This window comes from Cibotium barometz, chromosome 40 (assembly GCF_041138505.1).
Source record: "Cibotium barometz isolate CiBa-2024 chromosome 40, ASM4113850v1, whole genome shotgun sequence".
Lineage (NCBI taxonomy): Eukaryota > Viridiplantae > Streptophyta > Polypodiopsida > Cyatheales > Cibotiaceae > Cibotium > Cibotium barometz.
The window spans coordinates 350,017-364,256 of NC_141085.1; the positions used below are offsets into that span (position 1 = coordinate 350,017).

The 14,240-nt window shown below is 43.4% G+C and overlaps 1 protein-coding gene across 3 annotated transcripts; it reads right to left on the bottom strand.

Annotated features, from left to right (window-relative positions):
* Positions 1-4,526: 4,526 nt before the first annotated feature.
* Positions 4,527-13,889, bottom strand: LOC147615079 (primase-helicase Twinkle, chloroplastic/mitochondrial-like). Of its 3 annotated transcripts, none has more exons than XM_086779034.1 (11): positions 13,848-13,889; positions 13,534-13,716; positions 13,271-13,402; positions 13,111-13,172; positions 6,271-6,354; positions 6,055-6,186; positions 5,844-5,940; positions 5,590-5,724; positions 5,400-5,467; positions 5,232-5,308; positions 4,527-5,096 (listed from the first exon to the last, which is right to left on the bottom strand). In XM_086779034.1, exons 1-10 carry the CDS (start codon positions 13,872-13,874, stop codon positions 5,260-5,262), a joined length of 969 nt encoding a protein of 322 aa, XP_086635160.1. In that variant the 5' UTR covers positions 13,875-13,889; the 3' UTR covers positions 4,527-5,096; positions 5,232-5,259. The 3 variants fall into 3 exon arrangements, with proteins under 3 accessions (XP_086635160.1, XP_086635158.1, XP_086635159.1); XM_086779033.1 differs by having other exon boundaries at positions 4,960-5,096; positions 5,214-5,308; XM_086779032.1 differs by having other exon boundaries at positions 4,527-5,308.
* Positions 13,890-14,240: the final 351 nt, after the last annotated feature.

Below are 14,240 nucleotides of genomic sequence, written 5' to 3' on the forward strand. Positions count from 1 at the left end.
CAACAAGAGCAAGGGGGGGATCCATAACAAGATTGTCTCATCTCTTCAATCTTACAGAAACAAACACAAGAAGGCTCGGCACAACCACACCTGCAAGCCACGACCAAACCAATAGAGAAGGAATTGAGAAATCTTTGGACAGGTTCAAGTTCCAACAAAGCTACAGCAAGGAATCCTAGGGCACCAATCCTCCTAGAAGATCCTCTGTCACATCTATGCACTCTCTGCTTTGATCCAACCCAAATCTCCTCAAATCAATCCCGCGTCGATCCACACAAACCAGAAAGAAACAACAATTGCTATCCCAAACAACACCTTGGGTCTCCTCCCCTTCTCAATGTTTTCCCTTATTCACCAATGTTTCTCGATTCTCCAATTTGCCCCGGTCTCCCCATTGTATCATACTTTGCAATCTCCTATTTCCCATCTCTCATCCTTATTTTTCTCATCCGAAAATTGTACCCACTCTGTATATATCAACAAGCCCCACAGCTATCACTTGTCTTTGTCAACTACCACGCCGCCATATGCACATGCAGAAGTTCACTGCAACTCGCAACAGCTGTACACCTGAGGTTGGTAGCCATGTAACCTCGCTTCTCCCTAAGATTTTCATACGTACTCTAGTTGCCTTATTATTTTCGTGGCATTTGAACAGGCACCTCCATTGCACATTCTTTGGTCCTCCCTAAAAAATCCTATCAAACAGCTAGTACCTATATGGATGTACACTACGTTGCAGAGCAAACTTCAATCGCTCTTCATCATCGCCGCCCTCCCTCCAAACTATGTTACAAAGGCCGCGTCTCCTCCTCGATTCAAATCTCCTTCACCGCGTCTCCTCCTGGATTGAAATCCGTTCACGTTTCTCCTCGCTGTCATTGTGGTTGTGCATGTTGCTATTGTTGTGGGTGAGTTCTCTGTCTCTCTCTCTTGTTATTGTGCAGGCCGGTTGTGAGGCAGTGCTGTCTGCACATTTGCAAGCGGATTCCCCACTTCCTCAAGTAAGCCGCACTACACTCTGTCCTCGGTTTCTTTTTTTTCTTTGAAAATCCCATGCAAATGCAATGGTTGTGAAGCTTTTAGCGCGCGCGCGTGGTTGTGAAGCTTTTAGCGCCTACGCCTGCGCGCGCACGTGCTTGTGTGTGTGTGACAATGTTCGAAAGAGAATGTCTTCTGGGTATTCCATCTGTCTTGTTGCTACTCTAAGTTGTATGAATGTCTGCTTTTGGTGTTAACAACTATCAGGAGGCATGAATGAATGGAAATATAACCGGCATGATCTAGTTCCCTTGTGTATGGAAAGACCAGAGCTCAACGTTCTGCATTGGGTTGGCTTATCGCATTGGGCACAATAAAGATAGTCGTTGCTCTTCAAGAGCCGACTAAGTGGTCCAAAACTACTGAAGTGTCGGGTCTTGATCGGACACTGACACTTGTTGTCACCAAGAAGTTGTTACACTACCTTGGAAGGACACACCTCTCTCACTCTCAACACCGAGTTAATCCTCTCAACTCTCTCTATCTTTCTCTCGCACACACACAAGAGGAAAGAGAAAGGAGTACACAAGAGGAAGGAGTACACAAGAGCTCAATTAGCACAAGGAGGACTTTGTGTCTTTTCATTATAATAAAAATTGACATATACAACTTGTCCTAGTTCATGTTTGGGTGCCCAAAACTTAAATAACTAACTACATAGCATGGATTAGCTTTTCTCATAAAGATACAATGTTTATAGAGCCTTTTCATGACACTTATTTCTCACTCTCTTAGTGGTGGAGAGTGCTTTGTTAATCACCCATTGTGGGTTCCTCACTACTAGAAATAGTGTGAGTAACCACACCAACACACGCATCTCATAAATGAATTTGTGGATTTTTATATGAAAGAATTTTGTATGGTATACAAAAAGTCAATTCTTTATTACCCACAAGCAAATGAGCAAAACAATATCTTATGTACAATATTGACCAAAATGGTAGAGGCCTCAAGAAGTGGCCTTAAGAAGCGATTGGGAGTAGAAGTTACTCTATAGGCCTACCGCACTACCTATAAGAATTGCCTACACACAAATTTAAAGCTAGCCTTTAGGCTTAATGTAGTCATGCTATTGGAACATTTGGCTCCAAGCCTTCAAATTACATCTTGGGATTCTCCTCAAGAAAATTCCCTTATGGAAAGAGTCATTCCCCTAGAGCAATGAAATGAGTAGAGATTACATTGGAACGATGGTTAAAAAGCTACAATGTATGCAATGGTTCATCAACAACTGGACAAAAAGATGAAAAAGGAAACATAATGCATAATGTCAAAAATATCAAACACACTTAAGTGTTAAGGCCTAAAAATCACTCCTCAAAGCACAACCTACATGGCATAGAAATGAAATAGTAGCAAACCCAAACGGCTACTATAGACCTCTCACCCGAGACATGATCTATCAGATCCATAAAAAACAAGAGGAGAAAAAAGGGTAGAAAATAAAAGCTTGCCTTTGAGGCAATCCACAAAAAAAGAACCAAAGAGAAAATCGCCCCACAAAAAAGGAACCAAAGAGGGAATTGCCCCATAAAAAAGGAACCAGAGAGACCATAGAGTGCAAAAATTCATTGTACACAGCCAACCTTTAATGTGCATCCAAAACTAAAACCACCATGAAAACTGCTTGCCTTGAGTTATAATTTTCCTAGGAAAACCATGTAGCTATGTGGCCAACCTTGCTTGACACCGTGTCTAATGACAACCTAATGTCTTCGACCTTAACTAGGCCACCCACTCCTAACACCATCACCACAGTCAATCAAATACAAACCCTAAATGTTGGTTGCCATGTGAAACTGAATATTACATCAAGCATCAAGCAAGCCTATTTCTTACAAGATTTATGTGACCCCTACATGCATAATGAATGAAAGTCTCCTCCTTGGAAGGGGATGGATCATTGCCACTAAAATCGGTAAAAGATAACCATAAGGTTTGAGCTCCATACTAGAGGTGTTATCGTGCATTATTTGATGCATTTGATGGTGCATTTATTGATGGCTGAGGATACCCCAAATCCTTCAATATCTGAAGCCCCATCTTTAGAGCAAATCACCTCATTTGTTGAACTCAGTAAACTTCCTACTTCATCAAGAAAACTACCTCTTTAAACTCTCAAGCTTTTCAAAAATCTTAGCATCCCTTACCCAAATATCAACCCCAATAACTCCTAGGTGATCTCCCATTCAACACTTGATGCAAAAAGCATCTTGGCTAGACGATGAATCTATGATGCCAAAACCAAAGTATGGCAACCACAACCCTCCAAGGATCCCCAATCGTTGTGATGAAAGCAAAGGCCTATGCAAGAACAACCAACCCCACTCATTTGGATTTTGTTAGTAGAGCTCAATACTACAACATAGGTAGCCCACTCATTTGGGTTCCCAAGCCCAAAACACCCCCTCCGAAAGTGTCTACCCCCAAGCCAAAACCTCCATCAAAGGGCAAACCCAATTTGGAGTTAAGGCCAAATGCTATGACTTCGACACCACCACCACTAAAACACTTGGATGTGTGGATGGTTGAGGCCACAATTTCGGCCAAGCCAATCAAAGCAACAACTTCCTTAATAAAGCCAAAATGCCTATCCAACCCTAAGCATTAATTGGTGAAATCCCTTTGACGAGTGTTGGCACCACCACTAATCATTATTGGGCCCCCAAGTGTACAACCCCACCAAGTGTGTCAACCACCATCCTTGATAACAGATCAAGCCCTATAAGGCTTCACAAGGACCCCCAAGGTCCCAGCAAAGCCTTATGTGCTACTTTGTAACATCAACTTGCTAGCTAGAAATCCAAGGTAACTTTAAATGCACAAACCAAGATAGTGGGAAGTGGCATCAAAAATTATCTTCATGGCTAAGCAAGCGATATGCTACTAAGTTTACCATTGATCTCACTAAGGTATTATCCTTCTAAGGCTTTATGTTTTCAAACCAACACTTTATGTAGCCTTTCCATTCCAATTGCAAAGATTTAAGGATACAAAAACATTAAAAAAACGCACTCTCCTAGCTTCTTCTCCTTCACTCTTTGCTTCCCCTTTTTCTCTTTCTGTGCATTTATCTTCTGCTTCCTATCCTCGAGGCCTCTTACACATCGAAAAATGGTGGTCAATCGTTGTCCCTAGTTTAATTTTTTTACCTAGTTCACTTTTCGATCCAACGCCCCAAAAACGGCAATGGATCACTTTTGATCTCATAGCCGTCGATCCCATCTAACATGGGTCTTAAACACACCGTGCCATATAGTGCATGAATCCTTCTCACCATGGGTCTACGTAGCAAGGAAGTGCAGGGTTTAAAACTTGGCATTGTAAAATTCAGTACCACCTCACATCAAAAAGAAAACAATTACTATATCTCTAGGGATGCAGCATGTTCATCTCTATATTATCTTTTAAGGAAGAGTTTCACAAAGCTCCCCTGTGGCAAGAATTTGGAGGTTCGGGAAGGGGAGGAAGAGGTTTGAGGAGGATTTGAAGAATTTGGGTAGAATTTGATTTTGGAAGCCTCAAAAGACGTGCGAAGCATGGGTTCTCAACTAGTGTAAGAAAAAATACAGATTATGCAGCGTGCTAGTAAATAGCACATGCCATAACAGAGTAGTACATAAATTAAGTTACAGCATTTGATGGAGGGACCTTTTCCTTTTCCGGCAGCCTCATAAAATGCACACCACTTCAAAATCCTCTTTATAACATGCATACAAAAAGGGACCCTATGACTAGGTCAGTGCTTGATTGAGATCAGGGTTAGCTTGGACAATCCAATACTGTGGAAAGGGCTTCAACCTTCCTCGTCGTTTTGGCAAGCAATGTTGTCATTGCAGGTAATTTAGGCCAGACTTTGACTTTGAGTCGCAGGGTTAATTTTTGATGTTCGATCCTGCCCTTCCAATTCGAACATGTAGCGTTAGCGTCATTTTCTTGCATTTAATATAGTTTTTGTCAGCCAAATTCCTTAAAACATCTCCCCCACTGTGTAGTAGGGAGTGTTTAGGGGGTTGAATCCCAATGGAAAGGTCGAGTGTTAAATTCCCGTTCGCCTGCAGCCCAGTGCCACACGATGATCTCAAAAAAAAAAACGGCCCTAAACAGTGCGAGGATGGGTGTCAAAAAAAAAAAAAATCAAACTTCTCCAAGTTGAATAACAGGACTATGACTTTGAGATGTGTCACTACAACAGTGATGGGTGGTAGCCTTTAGGGGTCATGTTGACTTGCTGTTGAGTTTACTGTCGAAGTATAATCCAGTGACCCTACGATCCAGAAGTCAATTGGTCAGTCAGATAACCTCAACCGTCAACACAAGCTGGCAGTATACCACAAAGTTCAAACGCCTTCACAAACCTGTCATAAGTCAGAAAAACTTCCCCAAGGGTCCCCGAGACTTTGTTACGAGCTTTTCTCACAAAAATCTGCAACAAGAAGATATAGGAGAGGTGTCGTCTTCAGTAATGGTATGAGCATAGCCAACGAGTTCTAGGGCTTGTGTATAAAGAAAAATATGCAAAACTTTGACGGCTTGCTTGGAACACACCTCTACTCGATCAAGAGGGCCTTTGGTAGGATCTCTGTTCCGATGAATAACCAGCCCATTGTCACACTTGTTGACAAAATGGGCGCTACCACTAATATCATAAAGATTTGGGGCTTCTCCTTGCCAGTATTGCATCTGCAAACCAATGCCCTGACAGGTGGTTACACAATGTATACGTGGCATGAAGGATGCAGCTGCATGTAGTTAAAGCACTTTTGTCTTCCTTGGTACACACGGATACAATCACAATCAACCTGTCTTGGATGCGCCACAAACCAAACGTGACAGCTGTGATGCTGTGCAAAACGCTTTATCTTAGTCAGCATGTGGCTTACATACTCTGTCTCGGTCCTGAAGTGTTCAGCAACGAATCCCATTAGCTTTGCTTAATTACTCTAATCATGATATTCTACTCTACTAAGAGCCTATGGATCTACTAAACAAGGATTAGAGATAAGCATATACTGGTGAGGACCACGCTGATGATCCAGCTCATTATACGGATCTATCACCAATCCACGTATCCCATGTCTCATGACTGCTGCCCTTGCAAGCTTCAGTACCCATTCCACTGAAGGAAGCTCATCATCCTCACATCTGAAAGAACTTTGTACTAAATCAGTCTACTTGACAACAGCATATGATACATCTGAGTGAGCTTCATGAAGCACATAGAATCACCTGATAAGATAAAAATTATCATTCAGCCACTGCTTTCCTGCTTCTAGCTCTTGCGGACTCATCCGTTCTCTTTTGCCCGAATATCTACACACACCATTTAAGAAATTACAACGTACGTTACTGTATACAGAACGGCACATACAGATGTAGGATCTTTCAAGTGAAAATCTGAAGCACAAACTGCACACATGCCCACCTGTATGCTCCTATGAAGGAAGCTTCCATGGCTATACAGGAATTGCTCAGACACGGGTTGTAATGCAGAGAGGATAGAAGAATGTAAGTACAAAGAAGGTCGATGAGTGTATGTAAAAAAAAAGGCAGCACCAGGGATAGGCCGGCAATGTCAGCCACACCTGTTGGTCAATCCAAGTTGACCCCAAACCAGCAGGCCAGCACAATTTGTGGAGATCCTGATACTCACAAACCAAAACTACCCCTACCCAACTTTCCTTCGAAGTGCATTACAAGACGCATTCTAACCCTTAAGCTATCAAATCCCCCTATTCCCCTTTGCAGCCCAACCAATCTTCTTGCTTCTTGTGAATTCTCTGGACTTCAATGCCTGGCCTTTCTTTGACTCGACCCTCACAAGGACCTGCTTTAACTGCCATGACTGAGACTACAATCAGATGCTACCAGAAGATGCAGTTTTTCTTTGAAGGAGAATTCCAGGTTTTGTGGCATATCATCTAGAATCCATCACTCTGGTTGGGGTTTGAGAAGCATGCCAGTCATTTTCCAGCATCCTGCAGGCCAGCCTCCCCAGCAAGTGATAGACACTTTACTTCTATTCAACTTCTTGTCCAGGGTTGCTTTTGAGTGGATTTTGATTTTGCTTAGCCTGCCCAAGAGTTTTGCAGTGTAGCCAAATTGTCTTCTGTGATTCCTCCTTTGTGTCATGGCTTCATGCCTAACATTAACTTGCAGTCCTCCAAGTTGAGCTTACTGGTCACAATGCACATTGTGTCTGTGTGTCTTCCAAAAGAATACCGTGACCTCCTTCGTACCAGCAACTGCACAACACATCTCTGACAGGTTCTGGACTCAAACTACAACTTCCATCTTGATGTTGGCATGAGCAATAGGCATCATATTAATTGTTCCTGATCCAGGATTGCTTCCCTAGCAGATGTCCCTTCCCTCAATTAGATGGTACGATGTTTCTTCAAATGGGTAGAATATATGATTGGACCATGACAGGGCTTTGCATGTCCCCTCCCAGATGGCAAGCACAACTCCCCCCCCCCCCCCCCCCCCCCCCCCCCCCCCCCCCCCCCCCCCCCCACACACACACACACACACACCCACAGCCAAAAGCTGGTCAGTAATCATACCAAAAGGCAAAGTGTGCACAACCTGGGATATGATGATTCCAAAGAGTCTTGAGGGAGTGAAAAAATGATTTCATGATCCCATTCTCTGAGAAAGATGAAAGAGATGATTTCATGATCCCATTCCCCAATGTAATGCGCCTAACTTGTGCAGATAAGTGGTCATAAGAGTATGTCTAATATCAAAACCTCAAGAACGTCCTTCTTGAAAGCTGAGCCCAGAATCAGGAGTTCCCAGCAACCTTAAAGCTTCAACTACCTTCTTAACCCTTGATATTTCATAAACAGCCCTTCATTAAAGAGACTATAGCCCTAGAGTCTGGGGCCAACTGAAAGCAATCATTTTTTCTCCTTCGTTAGATTCACTTGCAAATGGAAGATGCGGATAACTAAAAATTCTGTTACGAGTACTCCATACAAGGACCGGACACTGAAGCTGTGATATTCCAGATTATGGTTAATGCCTGACACCTTGTGGAGGTGAACTGCTGGGTTCTGAAACTATGCGCGTTCTTGTGCAGAGGATCACACAAACGGAGGCTGGAGCTGGAGCTGACACTTGGGAATTGCTGGGCCTCTGAAACAATGTCCAAAGGATTATTCAATAAGGATTGGGAGCTGAAGTTGAAGATAGAGCTGATACAGGTTAATCCCTTGGCTGGAGAAATGGGTGTATTATTTGAGGATCCAGGTTACAAGCCAAGTCCTCCATGTTGGTGCCATCCCTCTCTCATGGTCAAAGGTCATGCAGCACAAACTTTTGGTTTCTATGAGGACTCCCTCAGGGATTTACTCTCTCTCTCTCTCTCTCTCTCTCTCTCTCTCTCTCTATGAGACAGGCAGTTCAGGACATGGTAGCCAAAGGGTATCATTATCATTTCATTTCTCTCTCTCTCTCTCTCTCTCTCTCTCTCTCTCTCTCTCTCTATGAGACAGGCAGTTCAGGACATGGTAGCCAAAGGGTATGCAGCTTTAGCTTTACTTGAGAGGCAATGTCACCAGGTGCATTTTCAGGACCCCATACAAAGGGATGGCTTTTTGATACCATGGTCACACCAGCCTTGATGTATGCATCTCCCATCTGGGCTCCAGGACTATCAGCGAGCGGATGAGGAGGTTTAGAGTGCCCACAGATACTTATGTTCTCACGGATGATTCATAGTAAAACCTCGATGCCACGAGAGATAGTTTTGGCAGAGTTTGCGTCTTCGCCCATGCTAGTGGAGGCACTCTTTCAGACAGTAACATTTATTCCGCGGGTTAGGCACATGCCCCCAGATAGATTACCAAGATAGGCCCTAGAGTCATCAGAGCAAGTAGCAACATCAGGGCGACAGCCATGGTATGTAGAGGTTTCACAGTGGTTTTCACTACATTGGATGAGTATGGACAGGCTCCCTCCGTTTCAGTATGATGAGGACCATCCAACCATGAGACTCTCCCGTGTGGAGAGGAACCGATTGATACGTCAGGATTTGATACAGCTATACACATGTCATACATGATTGATCCTCCACAGCCTCTTCCTGTGAAGAGGCAACACTACCACGATCATTTCTTACAGCTCACAGAGGATGGGTTTGTGCAGAGACCGGGGTACATGGATGTATATATGTCTCATGCCATGCGCACTACTGTTGGGCAGCTTCGGGTATCTTCACACACTCTAGAGATAGAGGCAGGGAGAGCTATAGGAGCCCCGAGGTAGACACGTATCTGCAGATTGTGCCACATAGAGGTGGAGACAGAGGAGCATTATGTTTGCATTTGCCCATTATACTATGGAGATACCACTGTCTCTTCAGGGAGGGATTTGGTCCACTCAGCAGAGTTATGCAGTTTCATGATCAGAGATGTTGGGGGGATTTTTTATGGAGTTATGACGTCATAGAGAGCGGCTATTACAGCAGCTCCCACAGCAGAGGGATACTACATCTCAGACACGGATCACTACCTTCTTCCAGCCGCTCAGTGGTGGAACATCCTCACAACTCCTTCGGTCCAAACCCGGGTCACTCGGAGACGCACTATCTCTACATCTACTAGTAGAGGAGTGACATCAGCCCGAGCAAGAGAGCTACGATCCAAGAGACGCCCCCGTCCACCTGGCCCTCGCCCCCCAGGTCTCCACCAGACACAAATTGATGGGATCTTGAGGAGACATAGCAGAGAGGACAGACCCCAGATTGATCTAGCACAGATTGGGAGATATCTTGCCCCTAACCCGATGTATGACATCCGACACCCAATCATTGGCACCGGTTGGAGCTAGTTGCTTTATTGGATGTATTTAACCCCCCTCCTTCCCACCCACCCCACAGTAGTCAACCAAAGCCCTACATACGATTTATCTCCACATTATAGAGTACTTTGTACTTTTTTTTTCTTTTGTATCTATTTGATGTCCATTGAGACATGATGATGATGTACACAGGTTTTGTCTCATAGGCTGTTTTTTGGCCTTTCGAAGACGTTAATAAAATCTCTCTCTCTCTCTCTCTCTCTCTCTCTCTCTCTCTCTCTTTGTCACATGAGATTGTTCGGGCTGAGCTGGGTGCCGCACTAGTAGTGACCGAGGCCCTATTCCAAGCAGTTACCTTTTTACAGCGGCTATGGGAGCTGCCTCGGCAGAGGTGCTCCCGATTGGCATTGACCTCATCCATACAGTTGGCAGAGGATGGAGATACTCATTGTTGGTACGCTCAAATGAGATCATGGTTTGACCTACATGGTTTGCGGATAGAGGCACTACCACCCTTTCAGTACAGTCTGGATTGTCCATTTTTGGATCTCACCCGCTCAGAGCAAAACCACGTGATCAGGATGGATATCATCAGAGTGGACACAGAGAGGACATGGACTACCCCCTTGAGCCCTTAGGCACGAAAATGGCTCATTACAAGAGCCATTTTCTACACCTCACCAGATGATTTTATCACCCGCCTAGCGTACATGGATGTACACCTATCACATGGGATACGTTGTGCCATTGGACAGATGTGGACCTCATCACACCACCTACAGATTGAGACAGGGCGATATGTGCATCAGATCTTGGATGACCGCATTTGTCAGCTATGCTACTAGGAGGCAGAGACAGAGGAGCACTACATTTGCTGATGTACAGTCTATTATGAGATCCGAGGGAGATATCACTACCTCTTCCGAGAGGATTTTGGGCCGTTACGCAGGGTCATGGAGTTTGAGGATTAGAGATGCCTGGGATTGTTCCTACTTGAGCTCAGGAGACACAGAGAGACCCTCTTGGCAGACAGGAGACCGAGCCAAATTTCTTCGACACCAGCACCAACAACCCAGCCCACACCTCCTGATACCTTCTCCATTGGGCCATCAGGGCACCGACCACGCTCCCAGGGAGTCACCACTGATAGAGCAGTCATCTTATGTCGTGCTCGTCAGCCACGCCCACCAGGATCCCGACCACGGCATCCTCACCATCGCCAGATCAGAGCCATTATTGCTTGGCATCGGAGGCACCTACCTCGCTTCTACGACCTCTCCATTCTAGACAGCCCCATGGCGGAGATACTTGATCTAAGGAGAGGGCAACATTTCAACTGATCAGCATACATGGATCTACCTGATATACATTTTCTAGTATTTTCTACTCAGTATCATCTCGGAGTCTTACAATTCTGTTTTTATAACTGTAAGACAATCAGTTTATTGCACTTTTTAGTCTCATTTAGTTGTTCTCTTTGATGAGACACCAACTTCAGATGTACTCTCAGTTTTGGTCTCATAGGCCATTATGCTCTTAGAGACGTTAATATATCATTTCATTTCATTTCTCTCTTTTCAGCTGTGTGGTCACCAGAGGTAACCCGGAGAGAACCATAGTAGGTCCATTGTATTTATTGGGCATTTTTGACCTTTGATACTTCACTAGAAATTTGCAGATGAAGACTCATGCTACTTGTACAGTTTTCAGTTGATGATATGATGCTGATGTCTATAGCTATGTACTGGGCTGGTAATCTCCCTGTTTGATACTGCTCCTCACACAACAGATGATGATATTATTATGTATATACTTTTGTACTGGAGTAGACTGGACAGATGACCATATACTGTTGTATATACCTTGGTACTCTTTAGCACCTTGAGACTTGGAGCTTCTGATTTTAATGTACAAAACTACTACTCTCAAAAAAAAAAAAAAAGAGTATGTATAATATCTGCCCAAATGATGCATATAGACCGAGTATAAAAGGTCTGAGTGCTATCCATCTATATACCTAGATGAATCCAAGAACATACCCAAATTCACCTTATAATATTAACTTGGTATAATATCTGCCCAAATGATGCATATAGACTGAGTATGAAAGGTCTGAGTGCCATCCATAGCCTCTACACATCTGGCCCTCCAAATCTGCCAAGCTGTGATACTGGCAATGATCAGTAAGAGTCCACTATGCTGTGGGGTGATATTAGCTGCCCTAGAGTGCATCTATGAACTTTGAGGCCAGGTCTGAGTCCCTCCAAATCTGCCAAGCTGTGATACTGGCAATGATCAGTAAGAGTCCACTATGCTGTGGGGTGATATTAGCTGCCCTAGAGTGCATCTATGAACTTTGAGGCCAGGTCTGAGTCCCAATTCTCAAAGAAAATATGTGAATCAGACTCGGCTAACCAAGCAACAGAGCCCCAACTAATATGAACCATGGCTGACCTGAGAATGCCAATGAGTCACGAAACAAAACACCAGATCATTTGTGAGTCTCTGCAATTCCTTATTCAATGCTGAACTGACTCAATCACAGCTGGGCATTTAGAGCATGATTGACTAGTTTGTCAAACATCAAGCATACAAGAATAACTGCAAAAAGAAAAAGATCTGTCTCCTCCTATAGGAGTGCCAAAATCTATGCTAGAATCTCTTTCGAATAGCAGGAGTGATTATGTGAGTTTTCCAATGCAGTCTGAGGGTAAAATCCTTTGCATAAATTGAAGAAGAAATAACCTGGCATTCCTGACCATGTACTCAAATAAGGGAAAGCTCTCCATAGGATTATTAACATCAATCGATTCCCACTCTCCCAGATCCTAATAAGACAACAGATTGAGCGGCCATCAAAAAGCCATAAACTCCACAAATTGCATGCCAGAGACTCAGGAGTTGGGTCAATGAACTAGTGTTTCCCTAGCGAACTACTATTCTGAAATACAGCTTGTTTTCTTTTATTCAATAGTTTCACTAGCTCAGACAAGCAGGCTCGCTTCAGAGGAAGGATTTGGTTCAGTTTATTGCATTGTTCACTCAGGTCAAATCACCTGGCAAGCAAGAACATTCAATGTACATTGTCATACATAATGCATGCACTGCACTGAAAGCATCTGCTTCAAGTGCTTTTCAAGCTTATGTAATGAAACATATCAACCAAATAGCCATCTATGCTTTCATACTAAATTTACAACTTCTTCGCCCTAGTTTTATACACTTTGTTATAACCACAGCTTATCAAAGACAAAAGATACATACAAGGCATCAAAAAATGGCTTCTTCGAATATTTCTCAAGGAGTTTCCTTCCATGTTCGCGCACCTACAAAGCAAATGTGAAGCACATCAACAAGTGATAGGAATAGCCAAAGTGTGCATATTATGCAAAGTGTCAATGGCCAGACTAGATAAGTATACGACCTTGTTTTCCATTGAGCAAAGCCCAAAGGTCCAACCTTTCAGCTGGACTAAGTTACACATAAGTGCATCAATCCATTCACTCTTTCCAGAACTGGGTACACCAGTTACCAGAGTCAATTCACCTGGAACAATCTGCCACCACCATGGTGTCTGAGTGCATTAGATAATGTACCACATGCATCTACAATTAGGCATACTTAAAAATGATTCCCTCTCTAATTCCTGAACTTTAAGGAAATTTTACGTTTGTTATTTGTTCTTACTTTGTAATAATCATCTAGACTAGGCCATCCAGTTGAAACACCAGTTTCATCCCCCCCTAGTACTCGATAATAGTCATCAAGGTCCTTGAAGAAGTCAGAAAATGTGAACAGTCCACGTATAGGATAAAGTTCTGCAGTCCCAACAACTGTTTGCAGTGCCTCTACTCCAAGTTCAACGAGAACCTGTCCTCAGAAAAGATTGTGTGACAATACATTACAAATCAAAATAAGAAGCACAAATACTAAACATGATAACTAACTTGTAACCTTGCTCATTACTTGAAGTGTGCTATGATGAGAAGATTGCAACACACCGCGCGTGTAGGTAGCAAGACATACATGTGCACACTAAAGCCAATAGAGAGAAATGGCTCAATGCACCAAGAATGCCAACAAAGCCCGAGTCTGAATTCAGCAATTCAATTCAACATTTCTTGCTTTCTCAACCTCTTTTTTCTCTTTTGAGAGAAAATATTCAAGACAAATATGATTACAGGGCAAGTTCCTCCCAAAAAAAAAAAAAAAAACACATTTTAATAACCAATATCAATAGAGTCTAAGCCAGGTGCTATGGGCGCTGGCAGAAAGCAGGCCGCCATGAAGAGGAAAAGCGGCACGTGATATTTTTGGAGGTTTTGCTTTATAATTTAAAATGGAAAGCATGTTGTTTTTTAAGGCAACCTTCTAAAATAGGATGCTTGGCCACG

Excerpts from the sequence above, each read along its gene's own strand:
- LOC147615079 (XM_086779034.1), bottom strand. The coding sequence starts at position 13,874 with ATGTATGTCTTGCTACCTACACGCGCG. Across the intron at positions 6,187-6,270 it reads GATAATTTTTATCTTATCAG|ATGTGAGGATGATGAGCTTC; the intron begins GTGATTCTATGT and ends AAGTTCTTTCAG. Across the intron at positions 5,725-5,843 it reads TTGTGGCGCATCCAAGACAG|ATGCAATACTGGCAAGGAGA; the intron begins GTTGATTGTGAT and ends ATTGGTTTGCAG.